This window comes from Patiria miniata, unplaced genomic scaffold (genome assembly GCF_015706575.1).
Source record: "Patiria miniata isolate m_02_andy unplaced genomic scaffold, ASM1570657v1 HiC_scaffold_21, whole genome shotgun sequence".
NCBI classification, from domain to species: domain Eukaryota; kingdom Metazoa; phylum Echinodermata; class Asteroidea; order Valvatida; family Asterinidae; genus Patiria; species Patiria miniata.
The window spans coordinates 2,077,183-2,099,687 of record NW_024037060.1 but is presented as its reverse complement, the minus strand read 5'-3'; the positions used below and the strand labels follow the sequence as shown (position 1 = coordinate 2,099,687).

At 42.2% G+C, this 22,505-nt stretch overlaps 1 protein-coding gene across 1 annotated transcript; it reads left to right on the top strand.

The window, feature by feature from the left end:
• The first annotated feature begins 3,578 nt into the window (after nt 1–3,578).
• Nucleotides 3,579–10,101, top strand: LOC119729782 (5-hydroxytryptamine receptor 1D-like). The gene has a single exon (XM_038202527.1). The coding sequence runs from the start codon at nt 4,101–4,103 to the stop codon at nt 5,421–5,423; it is 1,323 nt and encodes a 440-aa protein (XP_038058455.1). The 5' UTR covers nt 3,579–4,100; the 3' UTR covers nt 5,424–10,101.
• The last annotated feature ends 12,404 nt before the right edge of the window (nt 10,102–22,505 follow it).

Genomic DNA, 22,505 nt, shown 5'->3' with positions numbered 1-22,505 from the left:
CGAGACAAAATGCATTCCTAGTTGATGCTTTAAATGTTTATCGCGCTGCGTGTTCCCTTTTTAGCGTGAAAGCACGCTTTAATCAAGTGAATTCCAACCGTCAGAGAGACTAAGCTCCCACTTTCCGATCTTAGAATCAAGACCTAAAAAAAACAACCTCCTCCAGTCGCGTTTTTAAATTCCCCCCCGCGCTACTTCCCAACCGTCCCGCTAATTTACCCCATTTTTGTAACATGGCGTATCGCGCTGTGCAAATTTGGCTGCCAGCTCTCCTGGTAATTGCGCGCATTTTCCCAGCTCCCCCCCCCCCCAAAAAAAATCATACTTCGTGTGTTGATTTGATTGCAAGCGAATTTGCCATGCCCCCGAGACATCATATAGATTTTTTTCTCCAGCTCTCAACGTCTCTTTCTCCAGCGGCGATCGCTGTGGCAAGTTCTTGAGTAACCGCATGTGGCAAGGAGATTTTTTTTTGCAAGCACTAGCGTGTGATACTAACCCCGGTTAGGACGACAGGCGGGTATGGAGATGCTCAAAATGGGAACATACGGCACTACACCACGTGCTGGCCGAACTACATGGGTCGCACTTATCTCCCCAAGATAGGTAATTTGTCTCCTGGTATCCTTAATTGAAAAGCAATAATGTCGTCTCCCTTCGACGCAGTACAGGTTTATTGGACCCTGGCCAAGATTTAAAGGTACGTTTGTGGACGCCTCTTTGCGATCTGCACGAGTTCATCACGCAGTGCACACTCATCAGGCGGCCATTTTGGAATTAGATAACTCTTTACACACAATGCGCTTTCATCGAAATGGCCTATTCACTGCTGATGTCACAGGTTAATTCGTTAATCTCTATTCCATTCAGTTGGATTGAAGAGAATGCTTTGTTGACGTAATAACTTAGCACCATTATACATGCACAAAACTACCTTGCTATTGTCTTGTATGTCCAGCATGGGGCTCTTGTGGCCAAAATCTGTTCTTGACCGAAGTCGTTCTGGCATCAAACGCCGCAAGATGCCTCATTTCCTCGTCGTAATGACTCTAGTGGTCGTCAGAGGAATCACTATACGTGATCTCTCCTTTTAAGATAATTGCACTGACCTCTCTGTATAATAGACCCTTATGATGCTGCCAGTCATGTTCCCTGTATCCAATAACTATACCGATGATAATGCTTTTCTGTGCAAAAAGGAACCAGATTATTTTCCTTCCAGCCTCGCTTTGGTTACGTTGATTTGAATGGGAAAAACATCATGATGGCCACAACATGATAATGGTCTATAGCATTGCACAAACCAATTTGATCATAATTAAGCTGACGTCCGTACAACCACTATGTGACACCTTTTTATAACCAAAATGTACGTGTGTATCAAAGCACGGGGTGTCGGTAATCGTATGCACAACTTGGCTACTGAATTGTAGTGTATTGTGACATTTTCAAAGGGGTAACTGATGTGATTAGGTAGCAATGACATTGATCCGACACACGGGGATGAGTGGTTGTTAGCCACCCCAACCGGAGAGTTTATACCCTGCACGATTCGTGGCAGAGGGGCACCCCCCAGTGTCCATTTACCCTATGGACACTCTATCTAGACTATGGTTACCTAACACATTCCCCCTAGATATTCCGGAAACACAATGACTAACACAAAACAGGGAGGGGGCTCCCTCTGTCAAAATATCTTGCTTCATTATGCAGAATTAAATGTGCTCTTCGTGTCCGTATAATAATGCAGAGTTGAAGGTTTTGCGCAGAAGTTGCCAGTCAAAGGCGTCACTTCATTGGATTCTATTCTTTTATGTGCTGGGCTGAAGGCCGGATTAAGTGTTCCGTAGTCCGTACTTCCGCCCTATGCACCAGCACCTACGGTATTCCAGCTCTGGTAAACGCTGGAGCCTTGCATTTCATGTTGATGTTAAGCTGTACGAAGCAAGCCAGGCCAAACTGGTAGCTCTGAAAGCACCGTGTCTTTACGTGTAAAGACAAACTTTACACGTAATTCCACGTTATGCTGCCACTTTTGTGGTTTTTGGGGAACAGTGTTGAGTTCCTAGAGATTGTTTTAACTTAATGATGAACAGAGTACATGCACCAATCGTAAATTCAACCATGCGAACATTTTAATCATTTTTTTTCCTTTCCAAAATTTATTCAATCCGGTAGCTTCCGGAAATCCCCACATAATTCCCCATAAATTAATTACTCTCTAGAATTTGCCGCACGAGACGGATCCTGTCGTGCATACTCGATCGGAAATTTTCCTTTTTTAATAAATCTAGTAAACCACGAGGAAATAATTAACGACAACCATGTTTTATTCATATCGATATACTCAAACATGCTGGTAGGATTTTCAGCCGGCGCTTGTGGAGCTGCTTAATGATTAAAGGACGAGTATTTCGTGTTGTTCACTTGGCGTGACTAATCACCCGGACCTCGCGCGGGACGAACTGCTCGAGCTGATATTAAAATTCATGTTGCCACACCGAAAAAAAGAAACATTACGCACATCGTGTCTCTAGCGATGGTATACTGTAAGTAGAATCACTAAGTTTGGGTGTCCATTCGTTCAGGAAGCAATAACAATTGCGGTAAGTGTTTTTTTTTTATCACAGAAAAAAAGCCCGATTTTTTGGTACAAAACTTTAATGTTTTGTTAACGTGACGAGTCAGTGACCCTGCTATTAAAGCTATCACATGATCATGTGACGGTTGGTAAGTTGGTACCCATCGAAGGTACTCGCCGATTTATATATCCTTTCCTGGTACTCCGCAAGAACTCACGTCTAGTCAGTTATGTCAATTGTGTCCCTTAATTGTTTTTGCATATATTTATGAGCAGGTGTTTTTCATCATGCGTCACACTAAATAACTTCTCCCTACGGCCCTATACGCCATCTGGTAATCCAAATTATGTCCCTTTTCATGTAGCGCGAAACGTCTTTTTGGCTTGCAGGCATACCCATTACGGTATTTCACACAACTAGCAATTAATACAAAAGACTTGCATTTATAATAAATGTGCCCAATGTGTCTATAGATCTGAGAACGCACTGAATTTCGTGAATGTGATTTTCCTCGAATCTTTTACATTAGTTAGCCAAGAGAAGGTGTCCCAATTTCATAATATGCCAAAATGGACAAAGAAATGAAAACAAAAATCAAAACAAAAACACATGGCATACAATTAATTCTCCTAAGGATTATATCTCTAGAGGCTGAGAAAACACTGCGATTTTTCCTCAGCACACACATTGATACTTTTGTTACACGGAGAATTTAGCATCACAATGCTAATTAACCCACTCTGACCGAGTTTTTCATTTCCATGTAAACTAATTATTTTCTGTTGAAGCTCTTGAAATTTATGGCCCCAAACCGTCCATATGGCGTGCCAGCATCAGCATTCCAACAAAGCGAAGCGAGGAATATTTGTAATTATACGGCGTGTCGGCTCCGCCGAATAGAAATCCCCGCTCCCAAGTGAACCGAGTTTTTATCATAAAAAGTGAACAATGCGACGAGGTTGGAGCATTAAGACTCATGTTCCGCGGTTTAGCGCGCGTGTCGTTTCTTTTGTTCCGTCTGTTCTACCGCTCTTCCCGCCCACACTTTAACCGCCGCGGTTATTATCCCCGACGGGTGCGTGAAGCCACGACTTCAGCCACTATCACCATCACGGATGACTGATGCGCCTTATCACTACGCTGCAAAACGGTCATGCACCCGCGTCCCATGTGTGTATCTCCGCACATTGTACAACGGCAGACCTACAGACACGCACACGCTCGTGAAGCGGCTTAAAGGTATCGCCCAGATTCTTTGTATCTCATTTCGATTGTAAGCATCCGGAGCTTCTGGTGTAGAAAGCTCAGACGGCGATGCGGAAATGAAAAGTCGAAGTTGCTGTGTGAGAGAACAGGTGTACAGATTAACCTGTGCTCACTGCGATAGAAGATTGCACGACCGGTGGACCGACCGTGAAACAAGGGTGGCTCGTGGTTGTGAACTGATATACCACACAGCGAAGGATACTGAGAGATAGACTCGAGGGAAAACTGTGGTGGACTTAGAATACCGAGACCATGGATATTGCGCAGGAGTTGACGAACCTAACAGGGGAAGGTTGCGACGTACGGGAAGACTCCCTAGGGCTAACGATAGCCGTCTCCTTGCTGTATGGTGTCGTGTTTGTCCTGGCGCTCATTGGTAACATCATGGTCATCACGATAGTCTATGTCCGCCCTAAGCTACGCAGCGCTTCCAATGTCAATCTGATCAACCTGGCCTTTGCCGATTTGTGCTGCTGCGTCGGACTTCCTTTCTCCCTGGTAAGCGAGATCAAATCTACCTGGATATTCGGCGATGTAGTCTGTGTTCTGGTCGCCTTCCTGACTCTATGGGCCTGCACGGCTATAGTCATGATCCTGCTAAATATATCCATCTACAGATACTTTGTGATATCTCGTGCGAGAAGTGAGATTGTCAAGGTTCTACGAAAACGTACAGTTCGTATCAACGTCTTGGTATGGTCGTTGTCAGCTGTTTTCAGCGCCCCACCAATCATCGGCTGGGGTAGATACCGTGCCTGTGTGGGTTTACCCAGTTGCTTCCTGGATCTACCGAGCAGCAGATCCTACATCATCTTCTTCATCCTGTTCACCACCCTCATACCGTCCGTTCTCATGATCTTCTGCTACGCTCGGATCTGCGCCACCGTTCGGAATAGCTCCAAGCGAGTCAAGAACACGGCCCAGGCCCTGTTCCGTGCCTCTACCATCCTGACGGAGAGCGTTGTGTCCGAGTCCGGAGACACCAGGAGGAGTCGGTGCTCCCTAAGGGACGTGGAGTTCCTACCGCTCCCGGTCAGATCCCACCGTGGCTCAGACTCCGGTATCATACAGGCCTCCCGCTCAGAGAAGCGGCTCTCTATAGTCTCCTACACCTCCGTCATCGCCAACATGAGACCTGAGGAGCTCCGTCTAGGTAAGTCTCTATTCCTGGTCTTCGTGGCGTATCTTCTATTCTGGTCACCGGTCGTCATCATCATGTTCATAGCGGCTTTCCTTAACCCTACTCCGGTCCACGGTCTATGGGTGGCTATGCAGCTCTGCATGTACATCCACGCGGCCGTCAATCCGTTTGTGTACGGATTACTAACAGACCCGTTCCGCTGTGTCATCAACACCGCCATGTCGTGGGGGAACAAGACCCGAGCAGGGATCAGGGACAACGGTCTGAAACGGCCCTCCATCGCCACCATGGATCGGTTGAACGTAGAGAGTGACACCTACATGGACAGGAGTAACAGTGACAGTAAGAACTGTGAGCGCATCAACCTCAAGAGATTATCCATTCCGGAGAGTTGTCATCCAGCTCGTCTGTCGCTTTCAGCCTCATCGTTTTAGCGTCTTTTTCTCCAATATTATGTGAACTATTTAAATAATGTTGCTAAAGCCGTGTCCGAAACGGGCGTCGAGAGCTACGGCTATGTCTGTTGTCAGTATGTCGTTTTAACTGACGAAGACCTCTTAAGTTATAAAAGGCGATAGCCCTAGCCACGAGATTCAGACACAGCCTGAGCTTCTTACCCACGTCTTCTCAATCAGATGCCAGTTTTGAATGTGATTTAATGTCGCCTTCCAATCTTGAGTGCAATCAGAGTTTCTCCTTAAGATTGTATATCAACCTTCACGTTTTACATCTTATACCTCATGTGGCTGTGCACTGTACTATAGGTTATCATTCCTGTGTCTTCTGTGAAGAATTTCTATATACTGCCCGAAATGTCGAGAAGACAATTATCTACTGGTTCTTCGGGAACAACAGAGGAGATTAACCTATCAGTAATGTCAAACCTATGCCATTCAGCTTTGCTTAATTCCTATAAGTCTATAACAACAAACAACAAGAGTTACAGTTAGAAAACTTTTTTTTAAAAATTAAATCGTGGTTTATCATGCACATGTAACGAAACAAGGACTACAACATGGTGACCAATAACCATTTTCGGAGACGACAAATCTTGAATGGCAATGTAGAACCTGAAATGTGACATGCATAATCTTGAAAAAATATTTTGAAACTTACAGTAGAAAAATGATGGATCAAATGCACCTTTCTGGTAAAATTGTTTAAGACCAGAAAAAAAATGTGCCATTGGAAACTTACAGTAGAAAAAACCTCGAAAAATCAAAGTGTATCTTCTGCAAAAATGGTTAAGCCCTAAATCACGACATTATTTTTAACAAAACATGTATGCCGATGGAGCCAGTTTTAATGGCAAATTCATCTTTAAAAATATCTCGACTTATTTTTGATACATCGCATGCACGTCATCTTATTACCCGACACGCGACATGTAAACACATTACTGTCATAGCATGATGAGTTGCTTACACATTTCCAATGTTACATTTTGAGATGTTGATTTCGTGCCTGTATAAGTCGTATATGTATTTTACCATGTCAGGCACAATAATATTGTCGTATCGTGTGGCGTGTCTGTTCGAATAATGACCGGGGCACGAGACCAAATGCTTTGTCGATCGAATGTAAAACCCATTACTTTTCATCCTCGACTTACTCATAATGCTTGGTGTGTATTTATACTGGCAGATATGTGTCCTCTCTCTGACAGCTTGGTCAATAACTTTGTCATTAAGTTGTTAAGCAGAGGAATGCACTTTAAATCGGTTTGGCTGAAACGGAACCAATCTGGTAAACAGTAATGCTTTCATCTGTTGATCTTGCTGAAGAGGACCTTTTTATCATAAACCATCTTAATGAGAAAAACACGAGACACTTCGCACGCGTAATAATGCACCAAGAAATTACATTTATTTTGACTCTCCGAAAAAAAATATTTGCATAGTTGTAAAGATAATTGATGTTGTTTGGCCCTTTGTTTTCTCCCATTAGAAATATTTAGAACGAATGTTGAATCTCCCAAGTCTCGCAAATCATCTTTACAGTTAGAGTCGTCCTTTTTGTGGAAAAGAGGATAATTATCACTTACTTAATTCCATTTCTCGTAATAAAAGCAGAGTTCGTCAAACATGGCAAAACATTCGCTTACTTTGAAAGTAGCTTGTTGCAATTTACCACCTTTCTAACTTATGTACATTCCAATGTATAAATTAAAAACAAAAACATTATGAAAAAAAATCATATGTAAGCTCGAGGAAAAAAAGGATATAAATATTACGAATCATAATTAGAATTCAGTTCAACCAAAGCTGTCATCAAGATATCCTTGATTGTATTTTATTCCACGAAGTGCCTGTACAGAAAGTGCATCTTCAAACTAGTATATTTCTTTGTATGAGTACACCGGGGGAAAAAACAGATAAGGAAGTTTTATCGACACAATGGTGAAATTGGGCCCATACCTCTTATGCATTCATTGTTAATGAATAATAACGTAACAAAATTACATATCCAAGATGGCCGCTGAAAGCAATCTGTCTATAGTTAAACTGCTTGATTTGCATTCAGTTAGTGATGTTTCACCCTTAATGGGTTGTAAAAATTGAAACCCTAAGCATTAATGGCTTTAATCTAATTTTCGACCACTGACTTCCCTCCTTGAGTCACATTGAACTCTATATTTATAGAATACCGAGTTTTACTTTGGTGAATTGTAATTATCTTTATATTGTAATGGTGTTCAAATCCAGAATTTGCAAAGATAGACAATGAAGGAACATTGAAGTTTGTGGAATAGTTATGTATGACATTTTCAAGGAGTTAAGTATAATACCATTACGGTGCACACTCCAGACAGCAAAGCCACACCGCAATTCGAAGTGTAGGACGGTATGGTTAAATGCTAAGACTGTTAAAAATCTGAATGTGACGGGAGGTGTGAGTGACCATTTTTTCCACGGTGCGAGATCGCTATAAACCAATCCAGGGACGATAGCATAGTACGCTCACGAAAGCCCCCTTGAATGGCGAAAGCTTATTGCTAGCTATTGTACAGATTATGAATCCGTCATGGGGCAGTTAGCACAATATAGCTTGCACATTGCTTTCACCATTGGAGGGGGCCTCGTGGGTAGTGAGAGTGTGCTGGGATTGGTGTGTAGTACGAATCCGGACACGTGATCACCGCACACACACGGGGCCCCCTTCAATGGCGAAAGCACTGTGTAAGCTAGTGTGCAAAGCTACTGCCTTCGCCATTGAAGGGGGCTTTCGTATTCGGTGAACAAAAGGCTGACAGAGATCAGAGCAAAAGACTTATTAGCGTGAATTATCCATGCACTTCTGTGATGCTGAGTGATATTCAATGCCGTGCGGTGGGTGAGGACTGTCAGGGAAGGTTTAACATGAGGAAGTGAGAGTGAAAATAAAGGAAGATCGATTCTTCGGAGAGAGCAGTGATGCGCGATACGAGAAGGAGGGACGCAATGAAGATGGATGGAGGAAAGGGGAATAAGGTTCGCTGATAGAGGGAAGGCTTTAAGACATGAAGATGGAGAGAAGGAATGAAGAAATGTGAGAGGGAAAAGCAAAGGAGAACAGTGCCATTTTAATTCCGTAGGCTACTTCTTGTTCTTTTGGCAAAAATGACAAGGGAGGCTGCGAAACTAATAACCAGTTTGCAGTGACGGTGTAGGTCGGTGCACTCTTGTACAATTTTCACGTGGGAGGAAAGTGGATATTGGAGATCCTGGCGTCAGCTGTGGAAGACGTTTGGATGAAGATGATTAGGGGGGACATGAGTGGAGAGTGAAGGATGAATTTGTTTCAGAAAGACGATGATGGAGGTTGGGGTTGAACTGTTGACAAAACTGTTTATTTAAAGAGCAAAGTACGGGCAACTCTGCGCTTGCAAAACTTTGCTGTATTATGGTATTGGGTGTTTTGCTTTTACATAAACAGTGTGTGGCATCCATTAACGAAATTAATGTTTACGACCGATATACATTATAATATGAACTATTCACCACCAGTAAAGTTATTTTTGTGTGAAATTTTATGGACTAGGGTAGTGATGTTGCTTGGCGTGTGAGGTAGTTCACAAGCATGGCGGGAATCGAACCTACCCCCTACAGATTTTGTTTTGCGAGACATCATTTGACTGATGAGGAATAACAAGAAAACAAGATGTTCAGTTGTTTCAACTTAAGAAAACGTTTGCATCATGTAAATTTAAAAAATCCAAAAAATCTTCGAAAATAGGCCTCTACATAAACCGTTATGTGCTAATTTATTACAGAAGGTTTCCGTAAAGTGGAAAACAGTTTAGATGTTATATTTAACCCGTTAAAAAATGTTCAGTTTGTCAAAGATTATAGCAGAAATCGGGTGAAGCAGCGTCCGAATTACGTAGCCACTGCCGGCATGCAGCTATGGGAAGTCGATTCGGCCATTTCCATATCCATATAGGCGCGTGTGTAATTGCCGGCCAAGGTAATTAAGTAATTCGGGTCGCAGCCTACCTCTATAGCGAAGATCTTTGGTTGTGGAGCACTGACCTCTGTTAAAAAAGGAGTGCCCGATCGCCATCTTTGGTCACCCATGACGCATGCGCAGTAAATTTGAGGGTTTTTTTTTCGGTTGGTTGATATTGTATGCATTTTTTTTCAGAGTAAAGGCGGCATTAACAAAGAGTGTATTTTTTTTACTGGCTTTTTGAAACGGCCTTTCCAGAGTTTGAAACAGCCTTTCCTTGGACTGGCCAACATCCAAAAATGAATAGATTATGAAGGAAAGTGTTGTTTAAAGTCTAAAAAAGCTCAAATGTCGAACGATGTACGAGACGCTTTAGTATGAGATCCACGATGGCGAATGGGTTGCTGCAAGGCGATATTAGCAGCCAGTCCATAGTGTGGAGGTCAGTGGTGATAAGTGAGGCACAGAAAAGGGGATGAAAATCCACATTATCTCTGTGAGATGTGTTTGGGTTAAATCTGTTGTCCTGGCTCTATATGTAAGTTATAATGCGCTTGAAGCATTTGGTGCATTTATGAAACTGAGCAGCTACGGATGTGCTGTACACAATGTGCTGGATGTTTGTACACGTACAGGGTGAACCCCCCCCCCAAAAAAAAATGCAACCCTGAAACATTTGCTTTTTTCAAAAACGTGATCGGTGAATTTCTATGTTTTGGATATCAGATTAAAGCTGTGAGCTTTGTCTTTCAAATACTGAACAAAATTATGAAAACAGTACATTGGGTTGCTGAGAAAATGCCAATTATGTAAAAGAAGTGATTTTTCATCCGTGCCAATGACATTACCACAGTTAAGGGATTTACACTGTACCCATTTGTGCATGAAATGCATGTAGCGCATTGTGTCCTAATCCTTACAAACAAAACGTCACATTTTGACAAGAGTACAAATGAATTTGATGGAAATACCTTTTATTTTCCACCTGAACAGGTACCTTATCATTTATAGTTCTATTTTAAACCTTTTCAGCATCAAAATTTATGTAATTATTAAAGCAATAGCACAAATGAAAGACAATTCCACAGTGGGCTTATAGTAACATGTTTCACTGTTTGAAGCATTTTTTGAACGGATGTAAAATCACCTCTTTTACATAATTGGCATTTTCTCAGCAACCCAATGTGCTGTTTTCATGATTTATTTTCAGTATTGAAAGAAAAAGCTCTCAGCTTTAATCTGATACTCAAAAAATAAACATTCGCACATCACGTTTTTTTAAAAGGCAAACGTTTCAGGTTGCATCTTTTTGGGTCGCCCTGTATGCAAGAGCTGGCGATTTTAACGGTGGGATACGCTGACAAACTCGGGGAATGTAATTATAACCACCTGGGTCCATACATCAAGTCAGCGCACTTGATATAAGTTATAAACAAACTGGGCAAAAGACACACTAGGCTGTGTTCCATAATTTGTTTCTGTTGTCTTAGTTTGCGTCTTTCATTTGACGGCAAATCTTTACTATGTCCCTGGTCAGATTCGACCCGGAATGCGAGTCAATTTTGGTCGATTACACTTTCCTGTGTCAAATTACACTTTCCTGTGTCAAATTATCCAGAAACCTTGGCAAAAGTTGACCTTGAACTGTATAAGGTCAAATATGACCGGGATTTCGGGTCAAATCTTACTCGGGACTTTTAAGAATGCATCAATATCTGTTTGTCATCAAAGCAATTACCACATTTACAATAATTGAATACTTAAATTAAATTCGCCTTTAAACAGAATTCCGAGGTCAAACTGGTTTCAGTCTCCCGTTCTGACAATACAAAATGCTTTTTGGAAAAGTAGTGCTGTGACTCCACTTAAATTTTGATGATTCCTTTTGAAAAATGTTGAAGATGTTTAAAGTTATAGGTGAAATTGTACGAGGGATTAGAGTGGTGTTGAAATGGTACACTGTGGGTTTATCTCATTATTTTTCACCAAGTTGAAGAGAAATACATGTAATTTATTTATTTTTTGCATGGACTGGACTGCAGTCAACAATAAGAAGTTAAAGTAACGATTATGTAATAAAACTGCAAGTAAAAAGTGTTAAACTTGATTGTAAAGTCGATCAGATAAAAATAAAGAATATTAAAAGTAAAGACATCAAAACGAAATCACAAAATATGAAGTTGACGAAACGAGAAAAAAACGTAATTGTTTGTTTCGTGTCTGTGTCCATGGAAGAAAACCAAATCACGAGATCTCGCGGGATTTCTGCGAGAGCGAGCTGAAGGCAGTTCGGCACGCAGGCGCAGCGATGTTTGCACAACTCGGGAAAGGAAAACAAGGGAGGGATTTTCTCCACGATTAGAAAAAAATCCTTTGCTGTTTTCTTAACCAAATGGTGGCTGTTAATGTTTGGAACGAAAATATTTGGGTGCTTAGTGGCCGGACAGAAGTAGCTGCCGGATTAAAACCGGGTTTGTGTTGGCCGTTCATCCCACTTCAGGCAGCAGAACAGTTCGGGAGATTGAGATTACACTAGCGATGTCTGGATATATTTCCAATATTAAAAACCAAATCAAATGCTTTGTCACATTAAAACGCTATCCAAAAACAGCAATGTCTTATACCTGTTTTTATGATAGATAATATACAATGATGGAATTCTTGGCTACGCGAGATTGCAATTTTGCAAACGGATTTATATTCGGTGTTTGTGATGACAGTTGATCTGTCTGCAATCGCCATGTTTATTATTTTCAACTGTGTTTGGGCTCGTGTTACATATCAAGAGGACTCAATCTCCACGAAAATAACTGATGTCTTGTTAAGATTGCAGTGATTTTTTTCCTCATTAAGGCCTACTCCATGGAAGCCAGGCGCCCACACGCTCGAAAGTGAAATCCTTCTTGTACAGCGCTTAGAACAGGAAGCGAGTAGTCTCGATATAGCTCGAGATGCGAGCCAGGCATTTGTGATTATAATTTAATCCCCCTACAGTGGAATTGATGATGGTGCTGATTGTAATCCCGTCAACCAGGAAGTCTGGGGAAGATGTGCCCGCGATCGCCCGTCTCAATTCTCTCTCTCTCCGCACGCGGAAGTCAAAATAAACATCAACGGAAGAACAGTAACCCCCGTACTTCGAGGTCGCATAGGCTATTCGTTGGGAATGTACAATGTACATGTAGGTCGTTTTGTGAAGCATTGGCTCAAAATGAAAAAAATGCAAGATGATGAAAAATTGAATGCTAATTTCCTCTTCTGTTCCGGAGCAGGGGTGAAGTTTTTATTAAAGAATAATGAAAAATCGGGCAAACAAGAAAAGGGGTGCTTTTGAACATGACTTTGTAAAACCTTAGGAAAATATTGAAATAGCTCATCTACTTAATTTGTAAGTATAACAGATTATTTGCATGTTCTTTGTGTTTGAAAATCACAGTCAATATTTGAGGATATAGGAAATAATAATACGTGTGCTTGTGGTTTCGACACCTTACCTTTTTAGTTATTTTGTCAAACTTTTTCATTTTTACAACGAACTTGATATAGACCGTCTGCATACCGACGCTTGTCAGGTTTTTTTGTTATTTATATTCAGTGACAATGAACGCAAAAAAATTACTCATACAAAGCAAAAAGAACAGCACCTCCAAAATATGGGGGCTCACTGGCTTTCAAACAATGATCTAAACATTTATGTTTCGAAATGAAAATTATAGTGGAGAAAGTAGAAAGTCACGGATAACATATAGTAACATAAGGGGGTTAGAACCAGCAGGCAACTCTACCAACAATTTTAAGTACAGTCTCCGTCAATTTGCGATTTTTTTTTTAAACATCCGACAAACAACGCCTCAAATGGTTGCGTGTTGAAATCTCACCTAAAATAATACGATGGATGATGAATGGGGAGCAATTTGATCCGAGAGTGTAATCGATCAGTCACAACTCGCCGTTATTTTCTCTTCATATTCCGCCGTGTGTAGCTACAATCCAGACACCATTTTGAATCCGAAGGGTAGCTGTTTGGGTTACCCATAAGACTTTCATATTCTGCCTCAAGTAAATGGGCCAAAAATCCGTCCGCCGAGCTCATGAATTATAATACATTCAAATTATTCTATATTAGATAGTATTGAGAGCCATGGACTCAGTACCTCTGCGCTGGACTTGGGGCTTCCAATATAGCTCAAATACAGACGCCATTTTGAATCCGACGGCTGTTTGAGTTACCCACAAGATGTTCATATTCTGCCCTATGTAGCTACAATCCAGAAGACAGTTTGAATCCGACGGCTGTTTGAGTCACCCACAAGATTTTCCTTCCTATGCATGTTATCGTCATTAACGATGATTTGCAAAGATGTTTTCCTGATTAACAAAGTACCTCCGTGTTTATTATGATTTAATTCTTGTCAACCTTTTACATGGGATTTTTGACTTGTTTATTTTGGCAAACGCAAGCCAGACGACTAAAGAAGATGACCGTAGTCGCATTAGGCATGAGAGGAAAATAATGTCTCGCTGATTGCCCTGACTTGTGACTCATTCATTTAATTAACCGGGCCTTTGTGCATCAATGCCCTGAATGCTATGGTTTGACTGACGGCTCAACTATAAGTGTATTAGCTCGGTGACTGTCATTCGCTATCACAGTGGTTGATGCTGCAGTGGAGGTATGCACAGACAGTGGCACCAGATTATTCCTAAATTTACATACATGTACAATATTTTTGAACATGCAAATGATCCCGTGCCAAGGTGAGAGAACAACTAGTGGTGGGAGCGTACTGCTCGACACCATAGGAAACGAGGGTGGTTAATAGGCTATCCGGATTTTTTTACATGGAGATCAGTTGGTGTACGTGGTGCTTCAATACCAAGGAACAACCGTCCAGATGGCCCGCTCGGTTCGAGCACAGAGCTGCTTCGAGCGTCTCAGAAGCAATCGATCGATCAAGGCGAACGTCTCGAGGTCTCTGACGGATTCGTGCCCTCCCAATTACCCCGTCAATTACGCCAGGCCCAATTGAAGGAGCTTGGCAATTTGCTACTCGACGGCTGAGCTGTTCGGTTGCATCGGCCAGCTAGTCTTAAATCGAGAGTGCTGATACACCGCTCTGACGACCCATTTGTATGCAATCCCTGCTTTTATGCTTGGTTATTTCCACCCCCCCCCAAAAAAACCCACAAAACAAAACCAAACAGCAAGCGCAGCAAGCGCAGCAAGCGCAGCAAGCGCAGCAAGCGCAGCAAGCGCAGCAAGCGCAGCAAGCGCAGCAAGCGCAGCAAGCGCAGCAAGCGCAGCAAGCGCAGCAAGCGCAGCAAGCGCAGCAAGCGCAGCAAGCGCAGCAAGCGCAGCAAGCGCAGCAAGCGCAGCAAGCGCAGCAAGCGCAGCAAGCGCAGCAAGCGCAGCAAGCGCAGCAAGCGCAGCAAGCGCAGCAAGCGCAGCAAGCGCAGCAAGCGCAGCAAGCGCAGCAAGCGCAGCAAGCGCAGCAAGCGCAGCAAGCGCAGCAAGCGCAGCAAGCGCAGCAAGCGCAGCAAGCGCAGCAAGCGCAGCAAGCGCAGCAAGCGCAGCAAGCGCAGCAAGCGCAGCAAGCGCAGCAAGCAAGCAGCAAGCGCAGCAAGCGCAGCAAGCGCAGCAAGCGCAGCAAGCGCAGCAAGCGCAGCAAGCGCAGCAAGCGCAGCAAGCGCAGCAAGCGCAGCAAGCGCAGCAAGCGCAGCAAGCGCAGCAAGCGCAGCAAGCGCAGCAAGCGCAGCAAGCGCAGCAAGCGCAGCAAGCGCAGCCACACCAACAACCGCAGCCACACCAACAACCAACAACAACCAACAACAACCAACAACAACCAACAACAACCAACAACAACCAACAACAACAAATCACTCTTTTCGAGTGAAAATTCACTCCATCCCGGCCCACTGAAACTAGGAACAAGACGATTTAGATTGAAATTTACTGCGTCTAATCATGGTCTAATAGATGCAGTTTTCACTTGAGTTTCGACTGAAGTGAATTTTTTTTTGTTCCTGTATCTAAATCATAGTGACTTTCGCTCCGAATCGTCTGGTCCTGTAGCTTTACTCTGTAGAAAAATGAGAGAGTGACAATTTAGTTTTTGAAGCTAAGACTTTCGTAAAATTAAGAAAAGAAAAAAGAATCCATTATACTAATAATTACTAATGTCTTTTTTTATGTAGATGTATTATGAGTTGCCTATTTCCTCTTGTGACAGCTTGGGGTTCGTTAACAATTACATGTATTGATTAATTTCCTTGTCATTCTTGGCTTGCAAAACGTACTAGAAATTCAACTTTCAGTTTGCGCCTTTTATGTATCACGATGCGCTGATGTTGAGAGTAGATGTATAGTATAAAGTGAGTTTGTTGGTCTCGAGCACATGCACAGGGTGACCTTTTCGGAGTTATAACTAACCTAAATTAGCATGGTTGTGAAAATGTAAACAGTATGTTAAACGTCGTTCTGCGTACAAATTGTTTATTTCTTTTCTATCAAAGTACTGGAATAACAAAAGGTAATTATGCTGATGTCGTGACTTCAGTTGGTTTAATTAATATACGGGGTGTCAGCAAAGAATTTAGATAAAATTAACATTCTAGAATATTTATTTTAAAAAAGGTGTACATTGAAAATATCTTTAGGCCTATATTAACCATTATTCATAAAGTTGAATGCAGAAATTGACATAAATCTGAAATATAATGCGTTGGGGCGACCTAGTAGTATTCAAAAATCTACAAAAAAAGTGTCAAATTTTATACCGTAATGAAAGAGGAATGGCGATCGCCACGAGGGACAGCGCGCATGCGCGCGTTAGCGGTAATCCAGGATGGCAATTTGTCGGGAACATTCGGAGAACCTATCGATTTGCCTGGGGCAGACGGCGAGGATTTTGGGAGGCGGGTTGCACTCGGGTAACCTAACGCCATAAAAGGATGAACGGCCGGCGGCTGCCATGTACCGAGAAATACCGGACACGGCCCGGGAAGAAAAGGCTGCCTCTTGGAAATTAAAGAGCGGTGTCGCTGTTGGAGCCGGTTTTTAATGGAATGAAACTGGTCACTATTCGAAAGAGCCATCTCATGTTTTCTATTTTGTGAGCTACAATATGACTTCGTCATCACGAAATTTGGGAAAAGATATTTTAGCAAAGTATAATTTAATTATTTAAAAGTTGGACAAGGAAATTGCCTGGAGCTGGTTTGAGCCTGCGACATGTGGACTGCCGTTCCGGGTGTTCTACCCATAAGCTATCCAGCCCTATGTCTGCGGCTACACAATTAATCAATATCTTTATTCAGGGCGCGAGTCAGAGAGGCCAAAACGGTATTCCTGAGGTCATAAGTTCAAACCCCGCTCCAGTCAATTTCTCTGTTCAACTAACAAAATAATTATAATGCGCCTAGTCAGTTTCCCTTTGTGGCTCATTTTGTTACTTATATTTTTTCAAAGCAGGTTATAAAATGGGGTCCGCTCATGAGTCCGACGCCTCATAGGTCCGACGCCTCAAAAGTCCGAAATTTCGGACTTTTTCCTCCTCATGTGTCCGACGCCGCATAAGTCCGACGTCTCAAAGCTCCGACGCCTCATAAGTCCGAAACAGCGTTTGTCCATTGTCGGACTCACGAGGCGTTGCACTTATGAGGCGTGGGACCTATATGAGGCGGAATTTATGCCTCATAAGTCCGATGCCCCGTAAGTCCGAAATTTCTGACTTATGAGGCGTTTGACCTATGAGGCGTCGGACTTATGATACGGCCCCCATAAAATATTGCCCAACTGTTGTCGTATACCGGTATAGTATGAAAGTCAACATTGATGGTTTTGTTTTGGTATTTTTTTATTCGTCGTTACGATTAGCACTAACGGGAAGGATTATCCTCATCAAGTTTTCAATCAAGAAATAAATGAAGACTTAAATGAACTAAATTCACAACAGAACGGAGAAATCTATCAAAATTTGCGTGGGGGCCTAATCTGAATCCTAACGTCAACAACTAGCTTAACAATTCAAATCTTCTCAGACCTGAAATATGCAACTTATTCTCAAGGGAAAACGTCGACGTGGAAGTCACCTGCCCCGACTCCAGCCTGGACTCGAAGTCGATCCATAATCTAATATTCCGCCTCCGCCATTAGCCGTGAGCCAGCGACCCGACGCCCTACTTCCACCGGCGAGGGAACCGCCACAGATGTCGGGGTGCAGATTTGTTTTCATCTCCGGTGGATGGCCTTCAGGGGAAAAACACACAGTAATAAAGGTCGGGTAATAGCTAAGTTTCTCGATTGAAATCAAAATAGACAGACAATTTTCCGCGAAGGTGAAACAATCAGTGTCCAGATATAATTTTCAGTTTAGAAAAAAAATGGAACAGATGGAAAACAGAAGGCATGATGTGACCCGCTTTTACAAATAATAGGGCGAGCGCCTTCCCCTTTGTAATGTTTCCCTTCTCAGAATCGTCCGGGGCTTGATATTTTTATTCACAGGGTATTATTATTGAAATCTTTGGTGTCAGGATGGTGGAGAAACCATTACAATTGGGTCGAAGTGATAGCTCAACATTTTAAATGAAAAATGAAAAGAGTTTCAAATCGAAAGGTCCCTATGAATCCGCACCGTTCACATGCCAACTTCTATCCAAATACAGTTTGAGGCATAGCATCCAACGATCTTTAGTATATACAAAAGATGAATGTTTTTTAGTGCAATGGTAAGAATAATTTCATTCGGAGACAGATGGAATGTCGCCGAGTGTAATGGAACATTCCATCTGTCACCGAATAAAGTTATTCTTTCCATTGCACGAATGTGAAACATTCATTGGTTGTTTTATATACAACGCCTGAATAAATCCTCGTCATCTGATTGGTCAGAGGCACTCAGAGCCACTAGTGTGACCGTGCAATGGAACTTCTATTTACCGTGGAATAGAACTTCTATTTTTGTGGTGCGGTTGGCCGTGCGTCGGGACGAATAATTCAATGACACGTGATCAACGACCAACCAATCAGAAACATCAGAACCAAAAATCAACTGTACTAGTAGCTTTGGGATAATTTTCTTTAAAACAATTGTGGTATCCTGTCTCAATAGGGAACTACTACGGTATTAGTTTGTTCGACGGAAAAATGACGGACTAATTAAAAATTATATAAAAACCAGTCAGTACTGTCGCGCGCCACAGAGTTAAGAAATTTCTTGGTAAAAAATCGTCTGGGTATAAATCACTTGACGTATAAATCACTTGACGTTTTGGGTGGTAACATGTTGTTGCTAAGCAAAATGTATGTAGGCCTAATAGAAAAAGTGGCCCCCGTACATGTTGAAAATAAAGTTGGCTTCCATTCCAATAAAACACCATGATATCGACTTGATTAACCAGTACGACGAGCTCCATGCTGTTGTGTATTCAGTCTGTGTTCGCTCGAGTACACCGTGTTTACTCTTACAGACGATTAATCTATATCGCTGTCACTTTAGTCGAGAGGCACCGGCCAAGGTCCGGCTTCGTGACCGACGATATGTAGTCTTTCATAACCAATCAATTAACCCAAATGAGGCTGGGAGCTTCTTATTAAAAACAAAATGGTTACTGATTTATGTGTCTGATTGTATGATCATAAGTTTTTATGTCCTCATGTGATTGAATGATCAGTTTTGCATGTCAGTGACCCCCAATTTTGACAAAATTATCAATTTTTGTTTGTACAATGTTAGTGTAAAATGCAATGGGGTGGAGTTTGGGGAGCTTGAGCCTTCCCCACCCCCGAAAGTGGGGATGGGACAAAATGTATGGGGACTGTCAAGCGGAATCTGTTTCAATAGCAATTTTGAAACATAGATCCTAGCTCTATGGCTGAAACACGGCTATAATCAACAGTACATACCCCGCCATGAACAGCGCCCCCCCCCCCCTGGCATTGAAAGGGGTCTGTCTCTGTCGAATTTGGCAATTTCCAAGAATGGGAAGAATCCGAATCCGAGTGTAAGTTTTGTAATATCGGATGCTCAACTGAAAACACAGAAAGTAATTCTCCTTGAAATGTTGAAATAAACGGCATTGATTTTCAATAAAATGAAAGAGCTAGCAGTAATCGGAATGTACATGTATATCCAAAAGGAACAAAACAATGTATACCAAAAACACTAAATCGTAAAATGAAGTCGATTACTGTAATGCTAATTGACCAGATTCATTACCGTGCAATAAAATTAATTAACACTAAAAAATTCCACTAAAACAACGCGAAACACATCAGGAGGAACTTACTTTTCCCTAACTGTGTCCACTGTTCACTTCCCATGTCTATTTAAGAAGCTAGAAAACCTACTGCCAGTTTTTTTTCGGAAGGGACATTATTTTGTCATAAATTAAATCGGGTGCAGACGTGACCCAGATAGTTATAGGGCCTACCCCCGACTTAATTTAATTACTTAATTGCATTTTGTGCTTACGGTATGCTGGTGTAATCAGAAGTTACATCCCCGGCCCTTCACGGGTGTTGAGACCAAACTGTGTCTGGCCAATCATAATAAGCGGCGTAGCCAGCCATGGGCGTCGCCAGGATTTTTTCTAGAGGGGGAAAAAAAAAAAAATTTGCCAAAAAATGTTTGTATTTCTCAACACATTCTCGATTTATCAGTTTTAGAGGGGGGCAGGGACATTTTGCCCCCCCAACTCATTAAATTTACACCACTTTGTCTTCGCGCCTCTTTTTTTTTTTCTTCTTTTTTTTTTCTTCTTCCTTTTTTCTTCGCCCATGTAGCCAGCGTTCTCACCATAAGGGGGGGGGGGGGGAGGGCTGGATGTTACAGTGGGTATGGGGGGGGGGCATTTTTCTTAGCATCCGTGCTGAAAAGGTACAGTCAAACAACGGCCTCTTCCGGAAATGCTAATTAACACAAAAATACTCATCCCTCCTACTTATTTACCATGAATCCAATGTCAATTTTATAGCCAGATTGTTGACCAACTCGGTGCGACAAGAAATTCGATAACCGTCACTACAGGCGTCATAACATGAAACATATTTGGTGCAAATTATCTTTTCTTCTGAACTGTAAGAAAGTAATGTTTTTTTTATATTCCATTGTCATCTTTTGCATTATAATATGGCTCATGCTGTTCCTGACAACTGAGGGCGTTTTTAATGTGCTTTTACTTTTTAAAAGGCACCACTCAAGTTCAGGAGTTGAGAACCAAAAATGAAGCTATTTCAAAACGTTTGACCCTTGGTAATACTTTTCTCTTGACATTCTTTTCGTAATATTGTTGTGATTCCTTGTATGCTTTCGAGTTACATTGTCAGAAATATCGTTCTTGTATTAGTAAAATCATGTACACGCACAGTCAAAAGTGGTCGCCGCGAACAGCGCCACCTGATGTCTGACGGTGTCACATCAACCTTTAACAGCGCCCCCGGTGTAAGATGATGTCCAGCTCCCTATACAAGTAGACTTGTGGACAAGTCACTAGACACTCGTGTTTTATCAGTCGGCGCCCAAATTTCTGCGAGAACAGCGTAGTGTATCATGTTTATGCTGGGTTCGACATGTCAAGTGACTAGAGTTAATCAAGTTGGGTAATTGAAATCGACGTTCGCGAATATTGGGGTCGAGGATGCACAAAACGTCCCCGCACGGTGTAATACATACGCGCGCTACACGCTTGCATGTTTTCCTGGGACGTTTCAAGGAGAATAATAACAGGAGAGGGCGCTAGACATTGATACCAGTCTTTGTAATATTGAATTACTTTTGAGTCAATTTATTACATATATCTCTATATGTCTACTCACGTGGAGTGCCGTGGCCTAGTGGCATGGTCCGGAGCATTGAATTTGTGGTCTGTGGGTAATTCTGCAGGTAGCAGGTTGTGGGTTCGGGGCAGACGATGGTATCACCAGGCTTAACGTTGTGGTGTCAGTTGTAGTTGTAAGCTATAGACATATCTATACAGGTACTCATCACGAGGTCAATGGTGAAAACAACACCGTGCGCGCTATTGTACAAAGCATCTGCCCCGTGAAGTATTAATCCGATTCGTGATAGAATTTGCAGCGTGCCCTTGGTCTATATTAATTGGAAAAGAACACTGTTGTAGTGGCACAATTAACTGATCTCCATGTAGAAAATCGGGAAAGCTGGTTGACCAGTCTAAGCTGCAAAAAAGTGAAACCACGCACTGGTTCCCAATAACTCCGTTCCAATGTGGGGAGGGAGCCAGTGATCAGTCTCAACCACTTTATTCAAAATCCTTACTGAAATAGACCATTATCATTGCGGCCATCATCGCAAGTGCCTCTGCAGTGAAGCAATGCCGGTAGCGTTCAGAATATTGTACAATTCAAGAGCTAAGTCACGTTCAATGGTGAAACCAACACTGTGCGCGCTATTGTATACAGAGCATCTGCCCCGTGACGGATTCCGATTCGTGACAGAATTATTTTGCGTGCCCTCGGTCTTTATTAAGAACACCGTTGTTGTGGCACAACTGATCCGCTCCAAGTAGAAAATCGAGATAACAGTACTGCAGGTTAGCCGTTCCTAGCTGCACAAAAAAGGGAAGGTTCGCACTGGTTCCCGATCCCTCCATTCATATGCGGGGAGAGGACCAATCTCAACTACTCCTATCATATATTAAAAGATCCTACGCTGTGTGTGTGTCTGTCTGTACTGTCTGATGTTTGTGTTGCGTTTTTTTTTTTGGGTAAAAGGCCTAAAGAGTGTGTGTTCAAGCACAAAATGCATTGGTTAATGGAGAGGCTTGGTTACCGTATGCAGGTCCTTATTATATGCTGTCATCTGTCACTGTCCTCTGAAGACACGGTTGGCACGTGAAATAATGATTGATTTGTTTTATTTTGGTTTTTTTTGACAAATTTGTTTCTTTTAAACTTTGAATAGTTAAATATTAAAAATGATCTCTGTGAAAACACTCCAGAAGTATCGCTATTACGCAAAACATAACGTTGATGATGAAAAATGTGGCAACATTAATTTACCAAGGCTCACCACGCACACTTGGAGTCAACTTGCATAATAGAGGTCAATGTATATATATATATT

Coding starts and splice junctions, on each gene's coding strand:
- LOC119729782 (XM_038202527.1), top strand. CDS start 4,101: ATGGATATTGCGCAGGAGTTGACGAACCTAACAGGGGAAGGTTGCGAC.